Raw genomic sequence first — 27,256 nt, 5'->3', positions numbered from 1 at the left:
GGTCTGTTAGAGATCAGGCTTGCATATTCAGTGACTCTTTTTGTAAATCCCTGCTGAAGACACACTTCAAATGTTTCATTTATCCTTCCTCTGGTTTTTGTTTCTTTGTTAGTACAACACTTTTATTTTATTATTTGATGATGTGAAGCACTTACTATATATTATTACACTGCCAATAGATTAGTCAGCCTCAGCAAGGTGAATAGGCTTTTATCAGCCTTATCGATCAGATATTGTGTGTGTGTGTGTGTGTGTCTGTTTGTACTCCCCCTCTATCCTCCATCCTCTCAGATGTGATGAGGGCGCTGTGCTGATCCTCTCTGGACTAGGTCCCTGCGGGTCCCTCACTCCCCTGCTCTCAGCTTATTTCTCTATCTCCCTCGCTTCCCCTCTCTTCAGGGAACATGCCTGCGACAGACAGTAATGAATTATATCCCTGTCTGACAGGCCCTCTAAGACAGACTATTCCTTGTTCTAGTTCTACCCCTCTCTTCATCAGCAGACCAATGACCAACTCCAGGCTGAGAGTCATGAATCGCTGCAGACAGAGAGGATTTTGTTTGACCCAAAGTTTGACCCTTCAAACTTGTACGAGAGAAAGAGAATATGGGTAAGTCTCTTACTTCCATCATCCATGCGTTGGTCTGTTCTCCAGGGGCTCAGTGTGGCTGAGCCCAGCCCGGACAAGGCCCTCTTTATGGGGCAGGCTGTAAACAGAGAGCCCATAAATGGGCTGAAAGTCCCACTATTCACAGTAACAGGAAGCAGCAGGACAATGTGTTGGGGGCTGTGGAATGCAGAGTGCTACAGGGGGTCTGCTCTTATAGCCTGACTCCTCACACTGTATTCAGTGGGTTTGTTTTTACTTGTTTGAGAGGTCTATCTTAGTTCTAATGTAGGCCTACTATGTATTTTTAATACCTACAATTGGAAATAAACTTGGTCTTGATACAACACTACTACCTCTTTCATGGGTTCGTATGTATTCAAGGCATCGTAGTGTTTACCACTTGAGCCTGACTGGCTCTGTATTTAACTATGACAAGTTAGCCTGACCTCCAGGCTATCCAACTATTGGAGAGAGAGTTCTCTGACTTCTATTCCTTTTATAATATTCCGTCAGTATGGATCCTTCCACCCCAGAGAGTTGTGAAAAGCAATTATTTGTTGGCTTCTTGGTGAAAACATCATGGCATGGTAGGGTAATCGATCAGAGTATAACAGAGATCAATAGGCCTGGTTAGGTTATTAATTTATTGTGTGTGGATGTGAGGTCTGTTCTACACAGCGGCGAGACAACTGTGGGGATCAATAAAAAGAGGCAGCAAAAGTAGTAGTAAATAGATCTATTAGTGATAGCAGTAGGTTGTAAAGTATGGCTGTGCTGACCCCTATTGGCAGTACAATGCTATTACAACATGTGTAGTGTAGTTTTACTCCATATTGATATAGCTCATCCCCACCATAAAAACAGACATATAGGGCTATTGATATAGCTGATCCCCACCATAAAAACAGACATATAGGGCTAACATTGTGGACACAGATTGAAGATAGTCAAGTATAGCTTTCTTTATTTTGAGATATGCAAACAGCGACAATATGAACATATATAATCACTCCCTTACAATCACAGGGTTCTATGTGGCAATGCATGGACTCACACACGCTTGTTCCATCATACATACACTTGTTTTATACTCAAAATATGTGCCTTTGATAATCCTGATCACACAGATCAGATAGTGTGAGTGGAGTGATCTCAGAGTGAGATATTCACATTCAAGTCAGTTTTAGTTCTGTTGGAGACAGAGTTGTTCTTTGTAACAGGGGGGCTGACAGCTGCTCAATGCAGCAGGCTTTCACAAAACCCAAAAGGAGACATGTTGCTCAAAACATAGAAAGGCAACAGTGAAAATCATCATGATTGTCTTTGAGTGGGGAAGGGACATGATTTATATATAACACATTGGTATCAGTGCTGTAGTCTTCGGAGACTCCTTCAATATTGCCTAGCAGACAAAGCATTGACAATAAAATGCCTAATTTCAAGCCTGTCATCTTTGTTTTTTTGGATACTATGTGGCGACGGGGGATTGGTCTACATCATTGCGGACTTAGATTTGTCTTTCATTTGATCAGTGCTGTAAAGCAGGGTTGATTCAATTCAGTTTAGGAAATCGCCAATTTGTGCAAATCATCTCTGGCAACAGCAGTTCTGTAACAGCATAACTCCACTAACTAATAAACCTGAATGAAACAACATAACAATGCCTATCAACAACAAGCTGGGAGGATGCAGGAAGCATCCCCACATACAAACCACTATAAATGAATATACATGTAAACACACACTCTGTAATCTCTAACCTTTATACCCAGCTAAGCGTTACTGCAGCAACTTGAGTCAACACTGGCTTCTAATGAGAGAACGAGAGAGATGAAGTACAGTGTCAGCTTGGGAGGCATTGCTCATTTTCAGCCTTGACACACCTCCGGCCCACCCCTTCAGTATCCACAGACTAACACACACACACACACTTCTCATTCAATATCCCCCCACTGATACACATTAACCCAGTGACCTGCCTCCCTCCTCATTTGCCTAATAACCCCAATCCCACTCCAGGCCTCACCTTGACCACTCATCTCCACACCATTAAAGCCCTGTATATTTAGCTATAAAGCTTCCTTCCTGTGTCGTGTGTATATGGACGGATGAGGACCAGGGCCGTTCTGTCCAGTTGGCAAAATCTGAGAGTCCTAAAGAGGGGCTTTATGCATATTAACAAGGCTCTGGTCCTCTGCTGGACTGGTCTGTAAGGTTAGGGGGTCAGATGTCAGGGCTGGAGTGGGATGGAGGTGCTTTATTGGAACAGGAATAGGGCTGACAGGCGCACACACACACCCAAACACAAACCCACACTCTCTGATTGCCCAGCGTGTCTGCAAACAGAGACACTCCTTCCATCCGTTTCTAAATAGATTGGGGTTGGCCCGGTCGGGAGGCTGCTCAGTGATATTTCTACAACTGCTCAGAGTACCACAACAAAACTTTACAGAGACAGTTATACAATCATTCTGCTTCCTCTCGACATGGAGTTGGGCAATAAACAGGATCAATTTTATTATAGAAATGCAGTAAATGAGCTTCAACTTCCTTCATTTCTTGGATGATCTCACTAAAACTCAGACCCTGGCTACTGCCCTGGTGACATGTACTCTTGACTTACTAACAGCAGAGCTCCCTCTCCCTCTGTTACTGTTGCTCTCATGTAGCGTCTGTACCGGTTTTCCCTCATCAGTATTGTGTTCATAGTCACCGTCCAGAGGAATCCTGCTCTGCCACCTGCATTCTAATCCTAATATTATATCCTCTGCTATTAGAACATATCATATAGGAGTTAGGCCTAGTATCAAAAAAATAAAAATAATAATAAATAAAAATACTATATAAAATAATACTAAATAAAAAGTCACTAATAATTAAAGAGCAGCAGTAAAAATAACAATAGCGAGGCTATATACAGGGGGTACCAGTATCTTGCTACCTATGTGCAAATGGACTAATACCTGACATCGCCTTGCCCACAAATCAATTCCAGCTTTATCAGATACTTAGAATTACTCATGAGTACTTATATATAAGAAGACATAGAAGAAAAGAAACTGACACTGCATTCAGATAGCTGACCCAAAGTGTAACCAAAACACAAAGGAGCTCCCTGAAATGTTTTCCATAAAGAAATGTCATAATCATGTTCAATGGTTGTGGGGATTAGGAAGGAATCCATGGAGGCTTTCATTGGGATCTATTGTGTGCCTAAACATACATATACTAAATGGGAGCATTATAGTGGTAGACTCTAGATTATAAACACAGAGAAGGTAGCTAAGGCAGTGGACTACATTTAGTATGGATCACCTCACATATTGATGGTACGTCACTCAGAGGTCCTAGAGTCAGTACTTCACATTTAGGCAGGACGTCGTCAACGATGTCTCAATCAGCATTCACACTTGTCGCATGATGCCAGTTGACTGAAAGTGTGAGTTACAAATGGAGTAAATCGCAGTGTATCAACAATGTGCTTTAAATAGTAGTTATTTTTGCTCATGTAAATATGGTCTCTTTCTCAAATAACTTAAAGAGCATCTGGAGAGGTTGGGCAGGCAGGATGGAGTTTTAGAAGATCAGCTACTGTAGGTATAATATAGGAAGACAAGTCCTTACCGCTAAGGGGTGCTGCAGTATTTATATAGATGGGCAGGATGCCACTAGCCCCCTGCTTGAAACTGTTCTAGTTTCAATGCCAGCCTACTGATTCAGAAGCCTCTGTGCCCAGCCTAAGATTCACAGGGTCATTGGCCTGAATATGAGCAGCAGACAGACAAGGGGGAGAGTCAAAACTGTCAGAATAAATACTGCCTCTAACAATTCAGTTCAGTGCATGCAACATTTTGTTGTTCATTTCAACATCTTCAACACACGACAGAGGCTACAAAAGTCTTGAATTATTCTATAATCTCACCATAGTCAACAAACAACTAAACTAGCTCTGCTCTCACACACTGATTTGACATGCAGACTATAAAACTCACAGACAGAACTGGAATAGTCAGCTACTGTGCTACAACACTGACACAGCTGTAATGCTATCCAACTGAAATATTCCACTGTGAAAACCCTATTCATGGGTCCTGAGCGTACAGTAGGCTTGTTGCTATGTACTGTACAGAGCTAGGGAATTACCCATCCCTTTCATAACGTATCGAAAACTGAACTTCCATTTACATCAGCCCAACCATTCAGGAGTAAACTTGGTATATGTGGCAATTTGGACAAAATTGAATAACACTATATAAGGTAGAATGTATTATATAAAAACATATGGTAGAAATTACTAAAGATTAGATGATTTTTTTATGTACCATAGAAAAGTGCCGCAGTTCAATGGTTGGACTTTAGTCTCAGAACGTGATTCTACTGATGTTCTGGAGTGGTACCTTTGGAATTCAAGTCTCAAAATCTCATAGAAAAATATGTCATAGGAAGGTAACTTTGGACAAGATGAAATTGTGGCTCAGCCTTTAACAAGAGAGACCCAAGATCAATCAGTAGGAACAGTTTCAATTACTTAAATAAACATAGGATATTCAAGCTAAAAAGCCTGCTGGGTTTACGAGAGAAACCCATAGGGCACTTGGTACTGTACTCTTTGTCTTGTTCAGGGTTTGACATCAGCTCAGTGTGCAGAGTGGGACAGTTGTGGCCAGTGAGGGTGTATCTATCTACTGAGAGTCAAGCCATCTACCCTCTGATAAACATATGACCAATATGGATCAATGTTAACAGCAGCCTCCAGCAGTATACATCCCCATAGGAGGACATGGAAAATTGTGAAAGGATATTTGTATAATCCATACTGTTGCTATATACAGTAATTAAAGCTACAGGGCACAGTAGGTTAACTCTTGCCCTAGAGGCTGCAGAAAGCAGAGTGGTGATCTGATATAAGTATCCACATCATGACAGAGACTGACTGACTGGGGCCTAGGCCTGTGCTCTTCAGCTGACGGTGTGTGAGCGTGTGTGTTCACTGCACGGTCTGGTACAAGTAGCCTCTCTTGTAAGCACTCAGGGGGTAGAATGTGGCAACGACAAACTTCCCATCAAAGGTCCGTCCCATCAGCAGTCTCTGGGCCTCTTTGGAGTCGCCTGCGTTAGCGTATTCTACAAACACCTGAGGGAAACACACACATACACACACAGAGATTAAGACAAGAAGAGACAGTAAAAATGCAGGTCTACAATATGTACAAATATATACTTTTGAAAGATTGTATGGAAGTATTTAAATGACAACAATAAACCACTGGTAATGGGGCTAGTGTGTCTTACCTGTCCTTTGCCTGGGTTCTCCTTGGGAATGAGAAGAGAGACCACAGAGCCGTACTTCTGACACTCCTCCTTCATGTCCTCCAAGATGTCTGCCAACACAACAGCATCATGCTAGTTAGTCACACTCACAATATCATTTTGATCAGTGTAAATAAAAAATAGGGGGCAAACTTTGCACCTGTTTTGCATTTTTGCAAAAAGAAATGGTGCCATTTCCATGTATTTCTTTATTCACAACGTAGCATCTGACCATGTGTTTTAAAGGGATACTGCGACATTCTGACAATTAATAAATGTTTCTACTTACCCAGATGAACTTGTGGATGAAACATTTGTCTCTGCTCGCAGTATGAAGGAAGTTAGAGGTACAGTGCCTCCAGAAAGTATTCACAACCCTTGACTTTTTCCAAATGTTGTTGTGTTACAGCCTGAATGTAATTGTGTCACTGGCCTACAGTCGTGGTCAAAAGTTGAGAATGACACAAATATAAATGTTCAGTCTGCTGCCTCAGTTTTTATGATGGCAATTTGCATATACTCCAGAATGTTATGAAGAGTGATCAGATGAATTGCAATTAATTGCAAAGTCCCTCTTTGCCATGAAAATGAACTTAATCCCCCCAAAACATTTCCACTGCATTTCAGCCCTGCAACAAAAGGACCAGCTGCCATCATGTCAGTGATTCTCTCGTTAACACAGGTGAGAGTGTTGACGAGGACAAGGCTGGAGATCACTCTGTCATGCTGATTGAGTTAGAATAACAGACTGGAAGCTTTAAAAGGAGGGTGGTGCTTGAAATCATTGTTCTTCCTCTGTTAACCATGGTTACCTGCAAGGAAACACGTGCCGTCATCATTGCTTTGCACAAAAAGGGCTTCACAGGCAAGGATATTGCTGCTAGTAAGATTGCACCTAAATCAACCATTTACCGGATCATCAAGAACTTCAAGGAGAGAGGTTCAATTGTTGTGAAGAAGGCTTCAGGGCGCCCAAGAAAGTCCAGCAAGCGCCAGGACCGTCTCCTAAAGTTGATTCAGCTGCGGGATCGGGGCACCACCAGTGCAGAGCTTGCTCAGGAATGGCTGCAGGCAGGTGTGAGTGCATCTGCACGCACAGTGAGGCAAAGTCTTTTGGAGGATGGCCTGGTGTCAAGAAGGGCAGCGAGGAAGCCACTTCTCTCCAGGAAAAACATCAGGGACAGACTGATATTCGGCAAAAGGTACAGGGATTGGACTGCTGAGGACTGGGGTAAAGTCATTTTCTCTGATGAATCCCCTTTCCGATTGTTTCAGGCATCCGGACAAAAGCTTGTCCGGAGAAGACAAGGTGAGCGCTACCATCAGTCCTGTGTCATGCCAACAGTAAAGCACCCTGAGACCATTCATGTGTGGGGTTGCTTCTCAGCCAAGGGAGTGGGCTCGCTCACAATTTTGCCTAAGAACATAGCCATGAATAAAGAATGGTCCCAACATATCCTCAAAGAGAAACTTCTCCCAACCATCCAAGAACAGTTTGGTGACGAACAATGCCTTTTCCAGGATGATGGAGCACCTTGCCATAAGGCAAAAGTGATAACTAAGTGGCTCGGGGAACAAAACATCGACATTTTGGGTCCATGGCCAGGAAACTCCCCAGACCTTAATCCCATTGAGAACTTGTGGTCAATCCTCAAGAGGCGTGTGGACAAACAAAAACCCACAAATTCTGACAAACTTCAAGCATTGATTATGCAAAAATGGGCTGCCATCAGTCAGGATGAGGCCCAGAAGTTAATTGACAGCATGCCGGGGCGGATTGCAGAGGTCTTGAAAAAGAAGGGTCAACACTGCAAATATTGACTCTTTGCATAAACTTAATGTAATTGTCAATAAAAGCCTTTGACACTTATGGAATGCTTGTAATTATACTTCAGTATACCATAGTAACATCTGACAAAAATATCTCAAAACACTGAAGCAGCAAACTTTGTGAAGACCAATACTTGTGTAATTCTCAAAACCTTTGACCACGACTGTACACATAATACCCCATGTGGAATTATATTGTTAGACATTTTTACAAAGTCATTAAAAATGAAAAGCTGAAATGTCGAGTCATAAAGTATTCAACCCCTTTGTTACGGCAAGCCTAAATAAGTTCAGAAGTAAAGATGTGCTTAACAAGTCACATAATAAGGTTAATGGACTCACTGTGTGCAATCGAAGTGTTTAACATCATTTTTGAATGACTACCCCGTCTCTGTACCCCACACATACAATTATCTTTAAGGTCCCTCAGTCGAGCAGTGAATTTCAAATAGATTCAACCACAAAGACCAGGGAGGTTTTCCAATGGTTCTCAAAGAAAGGCACCTATTGGTAGATTATATGATGTTTTTATGGTATAATGATGTCATGCCATAGTATTGTGAGGACAGGGAAAGAGTTAAGAGATGAGTGGTTTGGGGCCATGAAGTCTACATTCCATTATGTCAAGGTAGATTAGTGATGTTTAGGATAGCATGAGTGATGTTTAGGATAGTGACTTGGGGTAAAGAGTGATGAACATCAAAGGCAGGGAGTGCCCATGGAGACTTGCCAGATGTATACCAGGAAGATGGTAATAAAGGCTATATAAGATAGAGTGTCTCCTTTGTTAAGTTAGTTCAACTGACGAAGGGCAAAGCCATGTCCGTTTGTTAGATGAACCCACGAGCTCGTGATTCAATAAATACTTTGTATGAAATCTCCACAGAATGTCTAAGTATATCCTTGCATCCTTGATACCTGAGAAACTCATCATAACAGTAGATGGGTCAAAATAAAAAAAAGCAGACATTGAATATCCCTTTGAGCATGGTGAAGTTATTTTTACATTTACATTTTTAGTCATTTAGCAGACGCTCTTATCCAGAGCGACTTACAGTTAGTGAGTGCATACATTATTATTTTATACTGGCCCCCCGTGGGAATCGAACCCACAACTTAGCTGCAGGACATTAAGCAAACCGCTCAGGGATTTCACCATGAGGCCAATGGACACTTTAAAACAGTTACAGAGTTTAATGGCTGTAATAGGAGAAAACTGAGGATGGATCAACAACATTGTAGTTACTCCACAACACTAACCTAAATGACAGAGTGAAAAGAAGGAAGCCTGTCCAGAATACAAATATTCCAAAACATGCATCCTGTTTGCAATAAGGCACTAAAGTGAAGCTGAAAAAAAAAATGGCAAAGAAATTAACTTTATGTCCTGAATACAAAGCATTATGTTATGTTTGCGGCAAATCCAACATAACACATCACAGAGTACCATTCTTCATATTTTCAAGCATGGTGGTGGCTGCATCATGTTATGGGTATGCTTGTCATTGGCAAGGGAGTTTTTTAGGATAAAAATAAACTGAATAGAGTTAAGCACAGGCAGAATCCTAAAGGATTCAGTCTGCTTTCTAACAGACCCTAGGAGACAAATTCACCTTTCAGCAGGACAATAACCTAAAACACAAGGCCAAATATACACTGGAGTTGCTTACCAAGACGACCTTGAATATTCCTGAGTGGCCTAATTACAGTTTGGACGTAAATCAGCTTGAAGGTCTATGGCAAAACTTGAAAATGGCTGTCTAGCAATGATCAACAACCAACTTGACAGAGCTTGTAGAATTTTAAAAATAATAATGTGCAAATATTGTACAATCCAGGTGTGCAAAGCTCTTAGAGACTTACATCTGTAATCGCTATCAAAGGTTATTCTAACATGTATTGACTCAGGGGGTGTGAATACTTATGTAAATGAGATATTTCTGTATTTCATTTTCAATAAATTAGCTAACATTTCTAAAAACATGTTTTCACTTTGTCATTATGAGGAATTGTGTGTAGATGGGTGACAGAAAACAAAATCAATTTAATCCATTTTGAATTCAGGCTGTAACACAACAAAATGTGGAATAAGTCAAGGGGGTATGAATATGAATACTTTCTGTAGGCAGTGTAGTTTCGCGAGCCAATGCTAACTAGTATTAGCTGACTGGATGTCTACCGGTACACTCTCAGAACTACCTCTTAACTTCCTTCATACTGCATGCAGAGACAAACATTTTATCCACGAGTTAACCTGACTCTGGGTAATTAGAAACATTTCTTAATTACCAGAATATTGCAGTGCAGAGTCAACGAAGCATGAAGTGGACAGCAGAATTGTGCAGACTTCCGCAACAACTAAGAGCGCAAAGCGTGGATAAACTTCTCAGCTGTTTTGGTCCCACGGACACCACATGTACAGATATGTGCATTGCGCTCATCTGTAATATCTACGGTTAATCCTGCTGCTCGTGGCAACGTCATATCACTGAGTCTATATATAGCTTCATCATATTGTTTAGTTCACCGATGACTTGTGGCACTGACTTGTGGTGCCACAAGCCCCAGTGTATTTCCAACGCTGATCTTCATACAGACCAACTGTAGGAGCTATTTGTTCTTACATTTATCGTCAGTGGTTCCAAAAAGTTGGTTCGAAAAGGCTGTGCCTTACCTTCATACTCCTCCTCATTGTGTAGGTGGCTGTCATCAATGAGGTTGAGCAGGCGCAGAACAGGAGAGGGCAGCAGAACCAAGTCTTCTATGTGAGGAGCTGACACACACACACACCCTTTTCTTCAATCAATAGGTTTAAGAAGCCTTTTATATGGTTTATACAGCACCACCCAACCTCTCTATTATGATTATAATCTTTTTTGTTTTCAGTGAAAATTCAATATGCATATCATAGAGGTAGATTACAAATCGAACGAAAGAGTGTGTTGGTGGGCAGGTGCAGTGATAGATGGTAAGATTATGCTGTAATGCAAGCTTTCATATGAGCTGGATGAGAATGAGGTACAGTGCCTATCATAAGTATCCACTCCCCTTCGATTTCTTCAGATTTTATTGTGTTACAAAGTGGGATTAAAATGGATTTGTAATTTTTTGTCAACGATCCACACAAAATACTAATACATGTCAAAGTGGAAGAAAAATGTTTTTATTTTTATGAAAAATAAAACACTAACATACCTTGATTAGATAAGTATTCACCGCCTTGAGTTAATAAATGTTAGAAACACCTTTGGTGGCAGAGATTACAGCTGTGAATCTTCTTGGGTAAAAATTCTTCAAGCTCTGTCAAGGTTTTGGGGATCATGGCTAGACAGCAATGTTCAAGTCTTGCCATAGATTTTCAAGCAGACTTAAGTCAAAACTAACTTGGCCACTTAGGAAACTTCAGTGTTGATTTGGCCTTATGTTGTACAGTACCAGTCAAAAGTTTGGACACACCTACTCACTCAAGGGTTTTTCTTTATTTTTACTATTTTCTACATCGTAGAATAATAGTGGAGACATCAAAACTATCAAATAAGACATATGAAATCATGTAGTAACCAAAAAAGTGTTAAACTTTTCTTCAAAGTAACCACCCTTTGCCTTGATGACAGCTTTGCACATTCTTGGCATTCTCTCAACCAGCTTCATGAGGTAGTCACCTGGAATGCATTTCAATTAACAGGTGTACCTTGTTAAAAGTTAATTTGTGGAATTTCTTTCCTTCTTAATGCGTTTGAGCCAATCAGTTGTGTTGTGACAAGGTAGGGGTGGTATACAGAAGATAGCCCTATTTGGTAAAAGACCAAGTCCTTATTATGGCAAGAACAGCTCAAATAAGCAAAGAGAAACGACAGTCCATCATTACTTTAAGACATAAAGGTCAGTCAATCCGGACAATTTCAAGAACTTTGAAAGTTTCTTCAAGTGCAGTCGCAAAACCCATCAAGCGCTATGATGAAACTGGCTCTCATGAGGACCGCCACAGGAAAGAAAGACCCAGAGTTACCTCTGCTGCAGAGTTCATTAGAGTTAACTGCACCTCAGATTGCAGCCCAAATAAATGCTTCACAGAGTTAAAATAACAGACACATCTCAACATCAACTATTCAGAGGAGACTGCGTGAATCAGGCCTTCATGGTCGAATTGCTGCAAATAAACCACTACTAAAGGACACCAATAAGAAGAAGAGACTTGCTTGGGCCAAGAAACACGAGCAATGGACATTAGACCATGGAAATCTGTCCTTTGGTCTGATGAGTCCAAATTTAAGATTTTTGGTTCCAACTGCCATGTCTTTGTGAGATGCAGAGTAGGTGAACGGATGATCTCTGCATGTGTGGTTCCCACCATGAAGCATGGAGGAGGTGGTGTGAGGGTGCTTTGCTGGTGACACTGTCAGTGATTTATTTAGAACTCAAGGCACACTTAACCAGCATGGCTACCACAGCATTCTGCAGCGATACGCCATCCCATCTGGTTTGCGCTTAGTGGGACTATCATTTGTTTTTCAACAGGACAATGACCCAAAACACACCTCCAGGCTGTGTAAGGGCTATTTGACCAAGAAGGAGAGTGATGGAGTGCTGCATCAGATGACCTGGTCTCCACAATCACACGACCTCAACCCTACTGAGATGGTTTGGGATGAGTTGAACCACAGAGTGAAGGAAAAGCAGCCAACAAGTGCTCAGCATATGTGGGAACTCCTTCAAGACTGTTGGAAAAGCATTCCTCATGAAGCTGGTTGAGAGAATGCCAAGAGTGTGCAAAGCTGTCAAAGGCAAAGGGTGGCTACTTTGAAGAATATAAAATATATTTTGATTTATTTAACACTTTTTTGGTTACTACATGATTCCATATGTGTTATTTCATAATTGTTATGTCTTCACTATTATTCTACAATGTAGAAAATAGTAAAAATAAAGAAACCCTTGAATGAGTAGGTGTGTCCAAACTTTTGACTGGTACTGTAGGTTATTGTCCTGCTGAAAGGTGAATTCCTCTCCCAGTGTCTGGTGAATGCAGACTGAAGCAGGTTTCCCTCTAGGATTTTGCCTGAGCTTAGCTCCATCCCATTTCTTTTTATCCTGAAAGTCTCCCCAGTCTTTGCCAATGTCAAGCATACCCATACCATGATGCAGCCACCACCATTCTTGAAGATAAGGAGGCAGTTACTCAGTGATGTGTTGTATTTGCCCCAATCATACAGCTTTGCATTTAAGCCAAAAAGTGTTTTCCTTTGTCGTGTTGTTTTTGTGTTTTTTTTTTTTTTTACAGTATTACTTTAGTGCCTGGTTGTATACAGGTGCACGTTTATTTTATTTTAATTCTGTATATTTGTATTCTTTTCGCTCTATCATTGAGGTCATTATTGTGGAGTCACTACAATGTTGTTGATCCAACCTCAGTTTTCTCCCATCACTGCCATTGAACTCAGTAACTGTTTTAAAATCAACTCATGGTGACATCCCTAAGCAGTTTCCTTAATGTCCTGCAGCTAAGTTCAGAAGGATGACTGTATCTTTGATGTGCCTGGGTGGTTTAATACATCCTCAACAGCATAATTATTAACTTGACCATGCTTAAAGAGATATTCAATGTCTGATCTATTATTGTTACACATCTACCAATCACTTCCCTTCTTTATGAGACTTTCGAAAGACTCCCTGGTCTTTGTTGTTGAATCTGTGCTTGAAATTCAATACTTGACTGAGGGACCTTACAGATGTTGTATGTATGGGGGACAGAGGAAGGGATAGTCATTCAAAAATGATGTCAACCCCTATTATTTCACTTATGTAAACTTATGTGATTTGTTAAGCCAAATTTTACTACTGAACTAATTTACGCTTGCCTAAAGAAAGGGGGTGAATACTTATGCAACGACTATATTTTTGTTCTTAAATTTGTATTCATTTGTAGAATTTTCTTTTCACTTTGACATTATGGAGTATTTTGTGTAGAGCAATGACAAAAAAAAAAAATCACAATTAAATCCATTTCAATTCCAGTTTGTAACGCAACAAAACATGAAAAAAATCCAAGAGGGGTGAATACTTATGACACCACCGGATGTGCCCATATCTGCTGTGGACTTTGCATTGGTGTTTCTGATTACCAAAGGGAATGCTGAAGAAAGGGCTAAGCAGGGCCGTCTCGGCTGTGCCTCTGTGCTTGGGGTCGTTGTGAAGCATGCTGCAGGTGCATACAAACATTACAAAAATGAATGTCAACGTTAGGAACCCCTCTCTCAAGTTTACAATGTAGAAAATGACGAGTTATGTTTAAGGGAGTGTAGAGTCAATTTGGTACAACGGATCAAATGTCTGCATTTATGTACAAACTAAAACAATAAAAACAAAATGCATATGGATGAATGAATGAATGAATGAATGTTGTTACCTCTTGATCAGGTCTCTGAGGTGATAGACAGGGATAGCAGGACACACCACACTGTTACTGGCAAAGATATGGTCGACTATTGCTGCACTGTTGTCCTGCAAGAGCAAAAGAACAGTAGGCTACAGAACAGCAGGTTGGACAACACACCCATATCTGTCTAATAAAATGTATATTACCTAAATGTCTTATTTATCTATTTATAGCATTCGGAAAGTATTCAGACCTTCACTTTTTCCACATTTTGTTATGTTACAGCCTTATTCTAAAATGGATTAAATAAATACAAATTCCTTGTCAATCTACACACAATACCTCATAATGACAAAGCAAAAACAGGTTTTTATAAATTTTTGCAAATGTATTAAAAATAAAAAACAGAAATATGACATTTACATAAGTATTAAAACCCTTTGCTATGAGACTCGAAATTGAGCTCAGGTGTATCCTGTTCCATTTATCATCCTTGGATGTTTCTACAACTGAGTCCACCGGTGGTAAATTCAATTGAGTGGACATGATTTAGAAAGACTCACACCTGTCTATATAAAGACCCCACAAAACCGAGCCATGAGGTCGAAGGTATTGTCCATAGAGCTCCGAGACAGGATTATGTCGAGGTACAGATCTGGAGAAGGGTACCAAGAAATGTCTGCAGCATTGAATGTCCCCAACAACACAGTGGCCTCCATCATTCTTAAGTGGAAGAAGTTTGGAACCACCAGCACTTTTCCTAGAGCTGGCCGCCTGGCCAAACTGAGCAATCGGGGGAGAAGGGCCTTGGTCAGGAAGGTGACCAAGAACCCGATGGTCACTGACAGAGCTCCAGAGTTCCTCTGTGGAAATGGGAGAACTTTGCAGAAGGACAACAATTAGGCTTTTGTGGTAGAGTGGTCAGACGGAAGCCACTCCTCAGTAAAAGGCACATGACAGCCCGCTTGGAGTTTGCCAAAAGGCACCTAAAGGACTCTCAGACCATGAGAAACAAGATTCTCTGGTCTGATGAAACCAAGATTGAACTCTTTGGTCTGAATGCCAAGCGTCACAGGAGGAAACCAGGCATCGCTCATCACCTGGCCAATACCATCCTTACGGTGAAGCATGGTGGTAGCAGCATCATGCTGTGGGGATGTTTTTCAGGGGCAGGGACTGGAAGACTAGTCAGGATCGAGAGAAAGATGAACGAAGCAAAGTACAGAGAGATCCCTGATGAAAACCTGCTCCAGAGCGCTCAGGCCTCAGACTGGGGCGAAGGTTCACCTTCCAACAGGACAACGACTCTAAGCACAAAGCCAAGACAATGCAGGAGTGGCTTCGGGACAAGTCTCAATGTTCTTGAGTGGCCCAGCCAGAGCCCGGACTTGAACCCGATTGAACATCTCTGGAGAGACCTGAAAATAGCTGCGCAGCGACGCTCCCCATCCAACCTGACAGAGCTTGAGAGATCTGCAGAGAAAAATGGGCGAAACTCCCCAAATACAGGTGCGCCAAGCTTGTAGTGTCATACCCAAGAAGACTCGAGGCTGTAATCGCTGCCAAAGGTGCTTCAACAAAGTACTGAGTAAAGGGTCTGAATACTTATGTAAATGTAATATTTCCGTTTTATTTTTAATACATTTGCAAGAATTTCTAAAAACCAGTTTTTGCTTTGTCATTATGGGGTACTGTGTGTAGATTGATGAGGGAAAAAAACAATTTAATCCATTTTAGAATAAGGCTGTAATGTAACAATGTGGAAAAAGTGAAGGGGTCTGAGTACTTTATGAATGCACTGTATGTGAAGAACATATTGATCTATTAAGCTACAGGTGGATCAGAGTCCACTGCATTCCTAGGAAAACAAGTACCCATGTATCCATTAGCAACAGTCCTATGGAACACAGTACACTGTATGTCTGGCTATGTAATCACAGGGGATGGGTGTATATGACAATAATGTGGTAAAGAACAGTCTTTTAAAAAGGTGTGTTTGTGCTGGTTTGGAACCAAAGCCTGCACACTCAGTATAGTGGCAATACAGGCCCGGAGTCGGAGAGCAGTGCTGTGGACGTACCTTCCACTCGGGTGACCTGACAGTGTCTTTGAGTTTGATGCCTGAGTACATCTCCAGCAGGATGATACCCAGGCTCCAGAGGTCCACAGCGGCCGAGCAGCAAGAGTTGCCCTCCACCTCCAGCCCCGCCTGGGACAGCGAGTTCTGACGCTCAGCCTCCGGGGCACGGTACCCATCCGTCTGGATGTACTTCACGTCCTTGGAACACACACGGCGAGAACGGACACTATTATACAGGCCGAAAACCACACACACCTAAGTTTAACCTGGTCCATATAATTGTTTTCTTGTTGTATGTCACCTAATTTTATGCATAACTGATCAACGTACAAAGATGCTAAAACCAACTTGAAAACCCTCCCTCAGAGGTATGTAGCCCACACAAACCCCTGTTCTCGAGTCCACTTCACCTGGTTACCCTCCTTGAAGCCGAGTCCAAAGTCGATGAGTTTGAAGCACTCGTCGTCTGCACTCCAGAGCACATTGCGGGGCTTGAGGTCTGCATGGACGTAGCCCTCTCGGTGGAGGAAGGCCAGGGCCTCCAGGATGTCTCTGGCACAGTGCTGCACCAGCCACATGGAGTGGCCCTGCTGCTGGGCACCACCACTCTGGGGGCTGCCCGCCTGGCCCTGGGTACTGGCCCTAACCAGCAGCTCAGACACACTGACATCCAGCAGCTCCAGCAGCAGGCAGCGTGTGGCCACGCCCACATGGCTGTGGTTGGTGAACACCCCATACAGCGTTACTATGGAGACATACAGTCAGCATAAGCACAGATTTGATTGGGTGGTGAAGTCAGGGGCTCTGTTTGAATACTCATAAAATGCATCCCTTCCTTGAGGTTACACTGATGTGATCTGTAAAGCAAGGTTATCACCCTGTTATAAAAGGTTATAAAACATTGCATGTGTTATAAAAACATGGAAGTCTTATCTGAGTATTCACGTATCATGAATGTAAAGTAAGTCTATATGGCGATATCGATTTCATAATCAAAACCATATTCTTTTAAAGCCCACTCCGTCAACAATTCCAAAGTCCACGACTTGTAAATGCAGTGATGATCAATAAATATGGAATTGTTTTATATAGGGGCAAAGTAAACTCTCCAACATCGTATCTTCCATTGAATTCTTGTAGAACAAATCAAGAGCTTGAACCTTACACAAAGGAGACCGAGGTTGGGTTATTAGTAGAGAACCACCGATAATCTGCTGAGCCGATATATCGGGTCAATATTGGCTTTTTCTAGTCTATTGGTCCTTCTCTAAGGCTTTGCTGATAGTCACTCTACATTGCAAAGCTGCTGCTATGCCAGCCGCCACTCACCGCCTGAGCCACGAGCACTGCACAATGCCAGGGAATGTCTAGCTGGGAAAATCAGCAGCGGGAGGAGGCTAGCTCATTCTCCAACACAAAGGTGCAGTATTGAGAAATTGATGAATTCACACAGTGACCAAAATCAAACTCCAGTTGCAAATATTATTTCAGTTAATTCACTAATAAGGCTTGTGTCAACGTGCCCGGACATGCAAGCAATAAACAAGCTAGCTAAGCAGATAGCTACAGTGGCTTGCGAAAGTATTCACCCCCCTTGGCATTTTTCTTATTTTGTTGCCTTACAACCTGGAATTAAAATTTGATTTTGGGTGGGTTTGTATCATTTAATTTACACAACATGCCTACCACTTTGAAGATGCAAAATATTTGTTAATGTGAAACAAACAAGAAATAATACAACAAAAAAACAGAACTTGAGCGTGCATAACTATTCATCCCCCCCCCCCTACCCCACTTTGTAGAGCCACCTTTTGCAGCAATTAGCTGCAAGTCTCTTGGGGTATGTCTCTATAAGCTTGGCACATCTAGCCACTGGGATTTTTGCCCATTCTTCAAGGAAAAACTGCTCCAGCTCCTTCAAGTTGGATGGGTTCCGCTGGTGTACAGCAATCTTTAAGTCATACCACAGATTTTCAATTGGATTGAGGTCTGGACTTTGACTAGGCCATTCCAAGAAATGTAAATGTTTCCCCTTAAACCACTCGAGTGTTGCTTTAGCAGTATGCTTAGGGTAATTGTCCTGCTGGAAGGTGAACCTCCGTCCCAGCCTCAAATCTCTGGAAGACTGAAACAGGTTTCCCTCAAGAATTCCCCTGTATTTAGCGCCATCCATCATTCCTTCAATTCTGACCAGTTTCCCAGTCCCTGCCGATGAAAAACATCCCCACAGCATGATGCTGCCACCACCATGTTTCACTGTGGGGATGGTGTTCTCGGGGTGATGAGAGGTGTTGGGTTTGCGCCCGACATAGCGTTTTCCTTGAGTACCTTCTTCCATATGTTTGGTGAGTCTCCCACATGCCTTTTGGCAAACACCAAACGTGTTTGTTTATTTTTTTCTTTAAGCAATGGCTTTTTTCTGGCCACTCTTCCGTAAAGCCCAGCTCTGGAGTATACGGCTTAAAGTGGTCCTATGGACAGATACTCCAATCTCCGCTGTGGAGCTTTGCAGCTCCTTCAGAGTTATCTTTGGTGTCTTTGTTGCCTCTCTGATTAATGCCCTCCTTGCCTGGTCCGTGAGTTTTGGTGGGTGTCCATCTCTTTGCAGGTTTGTTGTGGTGCCATATTCTTTACATTTTTTAAGAATGGATTTAATGGTGCTCCGTGGGATGCTCAAAGTTTCAGATATTTTTTTACAACCCAACCCTGATCTGTACTTCTCCACAACTTTGTCCTTGACCTGTTTGGAGAGCTCCTCGGTCTTCATGGTGCTGCTTGCTTAGTGGTGGCCCTTGCTTAGTGGTGTTGCAGACTCTGGGGCCTTTCAGAACAGGTGTATATATACTGAGATCATGTGACAGATCATGTGACACTTAGATTGCACACAGGTGGACTTTATTTAACTAATTATGTGACTTCTGAAGGTAATTGGTTGCACCAGATCTTAATTTAGGGGCTTCATAGCAAAGGGGGTGAATAAATATGCACGCATCACTTTTCTGTTATTATTATTTTTTAAACAATACCACTTGACCTATTTGGACTATTTTGTGTATGCCCATTACATGAAATCCAAATAAAAATCAATTTAAATTACAGGTTGTAATGCAACAAAATAGGAAAAACACCAAGGGGGATGAATACTTTTGCAAGGCACTGTATGTGACCTGTTAGCAAAGATTACGATAACTAACCCTTTCATCTGTGGTATTAGCTAGCTGGTTAGATAAATATGGTACTAAGATATCAGATAGGAGCTAATAGCCAACATAGCTAGCTAACGGTAGCTGGTTATCATTTTGAACATTAACCATTTTCGGCAAGGAGCCATCTGACTTGTGGTGTAAAGTTAGCTATTTAGTGGTGTGCTGACCTGACCAGCCACAATGATATCCGTAAATTGACAGTTGGTAGTCAGATTAGATGGATTGTCGTCATAGGGAAAGAAAGGAGTTGGCAATTGGTTTAGCTACCAAATAATCTTCCTGCATGTTTATGAACCAAGAAAGCTGTAGATCCGCGTGTGCGCATTCTAAATTCTAAATCTATGAGCAGATATGAGTCATTCAGGCAGAACGTGCATCGTCGTTTCATCTTTTTTTCCTACCCTCGCTCTCCTTGTTAGATATTATGCACATTTACGGCTTGGTAGCAAATGTCATCGCCATTGAGCTAGTTCTCATAGTAGCAGTAAACCGCACCAAGTGATGTGAGCGATGAGGAGATGTGAAAGGGAGCAGAGTTACAGCCTCGCTTTATTTTTTTTAGTGATCCAATAGACATTTTAGTAATTTAGCAGACGCTCTTATCCAGAGCGATTTACAATTAGTGAGTGCATACATTTTTCATACTGGCCCCCCCCCCGTATGAAAAATCATAGCAGTAGGATCAAGTTACTAGCCAATTTAGTTGTTTCGAATTTCGTCCTGGCAGCTGAGTTGTTTAGAGATGCGTCCTGACAGCTGAAAAAATACCTTTTCCCGATCACGGAAAATGAAGAATAAAAATAATACTTGTTTCATAAGCATCCATGCTCACAAATCTTGATGTTACGTTGGACCCATTTGCATTGAATTGTTATTATTTTATATTCTCAAACTAACAGCAGTGCCTATATGATGTCCTTCCATACATGCTGGAGTGATTTCTTCTTTGCAAATGTTGTGGATCAGTAGGCTATAAATCCCAAATCTGTAGCACCATAGACTCCACTGATCAGCCAAAACAAGCGCAGTAAGTCAATGCATGCACATACTATTCTTCAGTAGCAATTTCTGCATGTAAATCTTTGTGGGGCAAACAAAAACATGGGATGCATGCCAGCAAAGACAACACTAAACAATGCATGAATTGCACTATAACGGTGACAAACGGTGCCCACAAACTGTTAGGGCCTAAATAAAGCTGTCCCAACAGCAGAATCCCAACATCTTACCACTGCTACACCTGGCTATCAGCGGAGCCTTGTCTGGCAGCAAAACAGTTCATTCAGCCTCATTTACTGCCTTTTAAAAAAACATAGCAGATATGGCTGACTTGCTTAAACAAATGTGGTTTCGAATGACAATTGAGATGTACAAACTATGGCATAAGGGGACGACAAGCGGATAAGAAGCAATCCGTAATTTCAATTAAGACATTAATGAGCGAGCTAGGACAGACGTAGTCAATATAACTATTTGTTTAGCACTTTTGAAATGTACAGCGACAGAATTCAGAATATGGGCCGTTCTTACAGCGCTCTCCCTGTACACCAAGTCAGAACCGTAGGATAAATAAAGGGGACATACAGTGGGGAGAACAAGTATTTGATACACTGCCGATTTTGCAGGTTTTCCTACTTATAAAGCATGTAGAGGTCTGTAATTTTAATCATAGGTACACTTCAACTGAAGAGACGGAATCTAAAACAAAAACAAAAAATCCAGAAAATCACATTGTATGATTTTTAAGTAATTCATTTGCATGTTATTGCATGACATAAGTATTTGATCACCTACCAACCAGTAAGAATTCCGGCTCTCACAGACCTGTTAGTTTTTCTTTAAGGAGCCCTCCTGTTCTCCACTCATTAAACTGCACCTGTTTGAACTCATTACCTGTATAAAAGACACCTGTCCACACACTCAATCAAACAGACTCCAACCTCTCCACAATGGCCAAGACCAGAGAGCTGTGTAAGGACATCAGGGATAAAATTGTAGACCTGCAGAAGGCTGGGATGGGCTACAGGACAATAGGCAAGCAGCTTGGTGAGAAGGCAACAACTGTTGGTGCAATTATTAGAAAATGGAAGAAGTTCAAGATGACGGTCAATCACCCTCGGTCTGGGGCTCCATGCAAGATCTCACCTCGTGGGGCATCAATGATCATGAGGAAGGTGAGTGATCAGCCCAGAACTACACGGCAGGACCTGGTCAATGACCTGAAGAGAGCTGGGACCACAGTCTCAAAGAAAACCATTAGTAACGCACTACGCCGTCATGGATTAAAATCCTGCAGCGCACGCAAGGTCCCCCTGCTCAAGCCAGCGCATGTCCAGGCCCGTCTGAAGTTTGCCAATGACCATCTGGATGATCCAGAGGAGGAATGGGAGAAGGTCATGTGGTCTGATGAGACAAAAATAGAGCTTTTTGGTCTAAACCACTCGCCGTGTTTGGAGGAAGAAGAAGGATGAGTACAACCCCAAGAATATCATCCCAACCATGATGCATGGAGGTGGAAACATCATTATTTGGGGATGCTTTTCTGCAAAGGGGACAGGACGACTGCACCGTATTGAGGGGAGGATGGATGGGGCCATGTATCGCGAGATCTTGGCCAACAACCTCCTTCCCTCAGTAAGAGCATTGAAGATGGGTCGTGGCTGAGTCTTCAAGCATGACAACAACCCGAAACACACAGCCAGGGCAACTAAGGAGTGGCTCCGTAAGAAGCATCTCAAGGTCCTGGAGTGGCCTAGCCAGTCTCCAGACCTGAACCCAATAGAAAATCTTTGGAGGGAGCTGAAAGTCTGTATTGCACAACGACAGCCCCGAAACCTGAAGGATCTGGAGAAGGTCTGTATGGAGGAGTGGGCCAAAATCCCTGCTGCAGTGTGTGCAAACCTGGTCAAATCCTACAGGAAACATATGATCTCTGTAATTGCAAACAAAGGTTTCTGTACCAAATATTAAGTTCTGCTTTTCTGATGTATCAAATACTTATGTCATGCAATAAAATGCAAATGAATTACTTAAAAATCATACAATGTGATTTTCTGGATTTTTGTTTTAGATTCCGTCTCTCACAGTTGAAGTGTACCTATGATAAAATATTACAGACCTCTACATGCTTTGTAAGTAGGAAAACCTGCAAAATCGGCAGTGTATCAAATACTTGTTCTCCCCACTGTATAAGCAGACAATGAAAGCGCTTACAATATTTGATGATTACATATATCTAAAACAGGTTATAGGCTACATGTGCACCACCAAGTCAGAACAGTAGGCGAAATTAAGAGGAGAAAATAGACCAAATTATTAGGGTGAGGCACATGGGCTACTAACAGCTTACTACACAACATACAGTTGAAGTCGGAAGTTTACATACACCTTAGCCAAATACATTTAAACTCAGTTTTTCACAATTCCTGACATTTAATCCTAGTAAAAATTCCCTGTCTTGGGTCAGTTGGGATCACCTCTTTATTTTAAGAATGTGAAATGTCAGAATAATAGTAGAGAGAATTATTTCTTTCAGCTTTTATTTCTTTCATCACATTCCCAGTGGGTCAGAAGTTTACATACACTCAATTAGTATTTGGTAGCATTTCCTTTAAATTGTTTAACTTGGGTCAAACATTTCGGGTAGCCTTCCACAAGCTTCCCACAATAAATTGGGTGAATTTTGGCCCATTCCTCCTGACAGAGCTGGTGAAACTGAGTCAGGTTTGTAGGCCTCCTTGCTCGCACATGCTTTTTCAGTTCTGCCCACAAATGTTCTATAGGATTGAGGTCAGGGCTTTGTGATGGCCACTCCAATACCTTGACTTTGTTGTCCTTAAGCCATTTTGCCACAACTTTGGAAGTATGCTTGGGGTCATTGTCCATTTGGAAGACCCATTTGCGACCAAGCTTTAACTTCCTGACTGATGTCTTGAGATGTTGCTTCAATATATCCAAATAATTTTCCTTCCACATGATGCCATCTATGTTGTGAAGTGCACCAGTCCCTCCTGCAGCAAAGCACCCTCACAGCATGATGCTGCCACCCCTGTGCTTCACGGTTGGAATGGTGTTCGTCGGCTTGCAAGCCACCCCTTTTTCCTCCAAACATAACGACGGTCATTATGGCCAAACAGTTCTATTTTTGTTTCATCAGACCAGAGGACATTTCTCCAAAAAGTACGATCTTTGTCCCCATGTGCAGTTGCAAACCGTAGTATGGCTTTTTTATGGCAGTTTTGGAGCAGTGGCTACTTCCTTGCTGAGCGGCCTTTCAGGTTATGTCGATATAGGACTCGTTTTACTGTGGATATAGATACTTTTGTACCTGTTTCCTCCAGCATCTTCACAAGGTCCTTTGCTGTTGTTCTGGGATTGATTTGCACTTTTCGCACCAAAGTACGTTCATCTCTAGGATGCAGAACGCGTCCCCTTCCTGAGCGGTGTGACGGCTGCGTGGTCCCATGGTGTTTATACTTCCGTACTATTGTTTGTACAGATGAACTTGGTACCTTCAGGCGTTTGGAAATTGCTCCCAAGGATAAACCAGACTTGTGGAGGTCTACAATTATTTTTCTGAGGTCTTGGCTGATTTATTTTGATTTTCCCATGATGTCAAGCAAAGAGGCACTGAGTTTGAAGGTAGGCCTTGAAATAAATCCACAGGTACACCTCCAATTGACTCAAATGATGTCAATTTGCCTATCAGAAGCTTCTAAAGCCATGACATAATTTTCTGGAATTTTCCAGGCTTTTTAAAGGCACAGTCAACTTAGTGTATGTAAACTTCTGACCCACTGGAATTGTGATACAGTGAATTATAAGTGAAATAATCTGTCTGTAAACAATTGTTGGAAAAATTACTTGTGTCATGCACAAAGTAGATGTCCGACTATAGTTTGTTAACAAGAAATGTGTGGAGTGGTTGAAAAACAAGTTTAATTACTCCAACCTAAGTGTATGTAAACTTCCGACTTCAACTGTACACTTAGTATTACTTTCTTAGCTACAGTATAGCCTACATATCTCCCTGGCATATTACATCATTTATGCCGCAGCATACAATACATTTTTGGACTCACCTTGTTGTGTTGTGCTCACTTGAACAGGAAGGTGGTGCGGCGGTCCTTCGTGGGCAAATTTTGTCATCAAAGTCTGGCATTCTCTGGATTTATGGTGCTTTCAAGACAACTGGGAACTCGGAAAAAACAAGGTTGAATCATGATGACGTAATTGATCTTCAGGTCGTAGCTCTAGAAAGAGGCTGAGTTCCGGATTTACAATTCTGAGTTGGATGACCGTTCAAAACGTATTTTCCCAGTCTGAGCTCGTTTTTTCCCCAGAGTTCCCAGTTAACTTGACTTCAAGACTTCGCAGTTCCGAGTTAACAGTTGTTTTGAACAAATCATGCTTCATTGAAAGCATGGCCAATGTTTCATGTTTATCATTTTAAATTTGGAACAGAGACCCTTAATCCCAGATTTTGGACAAACAGCCACTCCACTGAATAGCAGGCTAATGATTGCTTTGCAATGCTTGCAGTTAGCCACTGATTCCTTCCAAACCACTCATTGTTGAATTTGCAATTTCCAACTTGTTGTGTAATGTTTATGTCCAATGAGCACTGATACGTTTTATCTATCATTTCTCTTCATTATTTATCTTCATATGACAAGGATTAAAAAGGATTTGCCAGTAGATTGTCGACTTGATTCATGATGATGACTGCTGGCTAAGATTTTGAAAGTATGATGTTGGCATGATCAGTCCAATCAAAGGTACTGTAGATATAACGTGATTTAACGTCATTTTATCTGTGGCCAATGACCTTGAGCCTTCTTGGATGGGCACTTCTAATGTAACTCTATGGCAGCACCCAAGGGGCTTGAATTTTCTAGCTCTACCCTTAGACTTCATGGTGACATACTGACACAACACTGAGCTAATCACGGCGCAACTAGAGAACATTACCAACACCTACGCTCCGTATTTTCCGCTGTCTGCCCCACCACCAAAGAAAGCACTGAGCTAGGCTGAAACACCTGCATTTTGGAGCTGCCTTACTCAAGAAAGCAAAAAAGAGACCATGTTTGTATGCGGCTTTATTAACTCAATGATTTTTTTTTACATTGTTTGCAAACTGATATGACACATATTAATGCCAAAATAACATGCAAAACAGGCAAGCCCCCCCAATTTTTTTTTAAATAAACTTGTATTTTTCCTTAAAATGTGGGGCTCAAAACAGGTGGCTCTGCCCCACCTGCCCTAAATGACAGGTCGCCACTGCTCCTATTGAATATGCATTCACCTGTATTGTGAGTAGGCCTCTGCCATCTTAATTTACCCAGTTTATCAAGAGATTTACCATTCAAATACAATTATTACCTTTATGTTGTTATGTAGGTAGATTGGTAAAAACAAAGTAAAATGTATTGTATTGTTTGATTTAAAAATGTATGCATTATGCATACATGGCTGTCTCTGGGAAATATTGAATATCGGCCTAAAATTGATATCAGCCCTAAAAAATCCATAGAGGTCGTTCTCTAGTTATTAGGATGTGTCAGTCAGGGTCATCATCATCATCAGGTGTTGGTTTGACGTGGCTGACAAGGGCTTTACGATATGCCAATGAATACTTTAAAAACCAGCGTTACTGAAAACAGCTTACTATGACTGATCTGAGACAAGATTGAGATCTGTGACTTGGTTGTAATGACTGACTGGCAATCAGCTTGATAACAACACAGATTTCAAGTAGCCAAGGTTAAATGAAGCTAAACCCTTTGTAATAAGACTCATAATTTGATTCTCAGATAACCTGGTCATTGATGAGGTACACTAGAAGACGAGCTCTGTAATTCCAGAGATTGTGCACAGTAACGTTACAACCATATTACAATACAATAAAAAGGTCCTTACCGATGTTTTTGTGTCCTTGGATGTCTTCCAGCACGGACCTCTCCTTGTGGTACCCGTAATCTCCGCCCTGAGTGTCCGCTAGGAACTCCTTAACCGCGGCCGTACTCGTCCTTCCTGAGCTCACCCGGTATACCGAGGCCGAGACGCCTTGCCCGAGCCGGGCCTGGACGTTCCAAATTTCTCCAAATATTTCAAACAACACCGGCCTCATTGCCTGATCAACGCTTCTGGGAGATCCTGCCATCAATACTGCGCTGCTATCTGGACGGGGTATCTTCCCACTTGGATCTGATGAACTGCAGTGTGCCATCATTGAGATTAGTGAATCAAGGCAAGCTAGCTAGCTAGTTAAATTTTAGACAGCTGTATGCAGCTGCTGGCACATAGCAATCGACCAGCGAGACACCCCGATAAAAAGATCGAACGTTTTGACACTAGCCAGCACTGTAAACGTGTATACTATCCATTTCTCGATCATGCAACTCAATAATAAATCAGTTGCGTGTTTCAACTTTAGATACCAATAGCTGACATGTTAGCTACTTCGCATGTGCTAGCTAAGTTAGTTGAATCAAACAGTAATTTAAACAACATGCATGCACACGGTCACCAAATAAACTACCTAACTGCACGCATTTAATCCGAACACTTTGGTTAATCCAAGTAGTTTGCAAAAGCGAAATGTTTCTTCTTGATTTGTAGAATGATATATTTTTGTCATTGTTTAGCTAGCCATCCCCTCGGAAGCAGCAGCCGTCATTCAATGGTTAGTGCTAACACGTATCCTTGGGACGTCCCTAACCCTGGGCTCGTTTGAGTAGTAAGGCGAAAGATCCTTGGGACGTCCCTACCCCTAACCTTGGGCTCGTTTGTCCCTACCCCTAACCTTGGGCTCGTTTGAGTAGTAATGCGAATGAAAC

At 41.8% G+C, this 27,256-nt stretch overlaps 1 protein-coding gene across 2 annotated transcripts; it reads right to left on the bottom strand.

Annotated features, from left to right (window-relative positions):
* Positions 1–1,557: 1,557 nt before the first annotated feature.
* On the bottom strand, positions 1,558–27,256 carry LOC121533939 (serine/threonine-protein kinase Kist). Of its 2 annotated transcripts, XM_041840304.2 has the most exons (8): positions 26,337–27,247; positions 16,617–16,951; positions 16,207–16,404; positions 14,157–14,251; positions 13,873–13,949; positions 10,425–10,523; positions 5,903–5,991; positions 1,558–5,744 (listed from the first exon to the last, which is right to left on the bottom strand). In XM_041840304.2, the coding sequence occupies exons 1-8, from the start codon at positions 26,647–26,649 to the stop codon at positions 5,598–5,600; spliced, it is 1,353 nt and encodes a 450-aa protein (XP_041696238.2). In that variant the 5' UTR covers positions 26,650–27,247; the 3' UTR covers positions 1,558–5,597. The 2 variants fall into 2 exon arrangements, with proteins under 2 accessions (XP_041696238.2, XP_041696239.2); XM_041840305.2 differs by lacking the exon at positions 10,425–10,523 and having other exon boundaries at positions 26,337–27,256.

The sequence above is a fragment of the Coregonus clupeaformis genome, chromosome 20, assembly GCF_020615455.1.
Source record: "Coregonus clupeaformis isolate EN_2021a chromosome 20, ASM2061545v1, whole genome shotgun sequence".
Classification (NCBI taxonomy): Eukaryota; Metazoa; Chordata; class Actinopteri; order Salmoniformes; family Salmonidae; genus Coregonus; species Coregonus clupeaformis.
This window is presented reverse-complemented; position numbering and strand designations above follow the sequence as displayed.

Coding starts and splice junctions, on each gene's coding strand:
- LOC121533939 (XM_041840304.2), bottom strand. CDS start 26,649: ATGATGGCACACTGCAGTTCATCAGATCCAAGTGGGAAGATACCCCGT. Junction 16,952..26,336: donor CCAAGGACACAAAAACATCG/GTAAGGACCTTT, acceptor ATGTCTCCATAG/TAACGCTGTATGGGGTGTTC. Junction 5,992..10,424: donor CAATGAGGAGGAGTATGAAG/GTAAGGCACAGC, acceptor TTGTGTTGGCAG/ACATCTTGGAGGACATGAAG.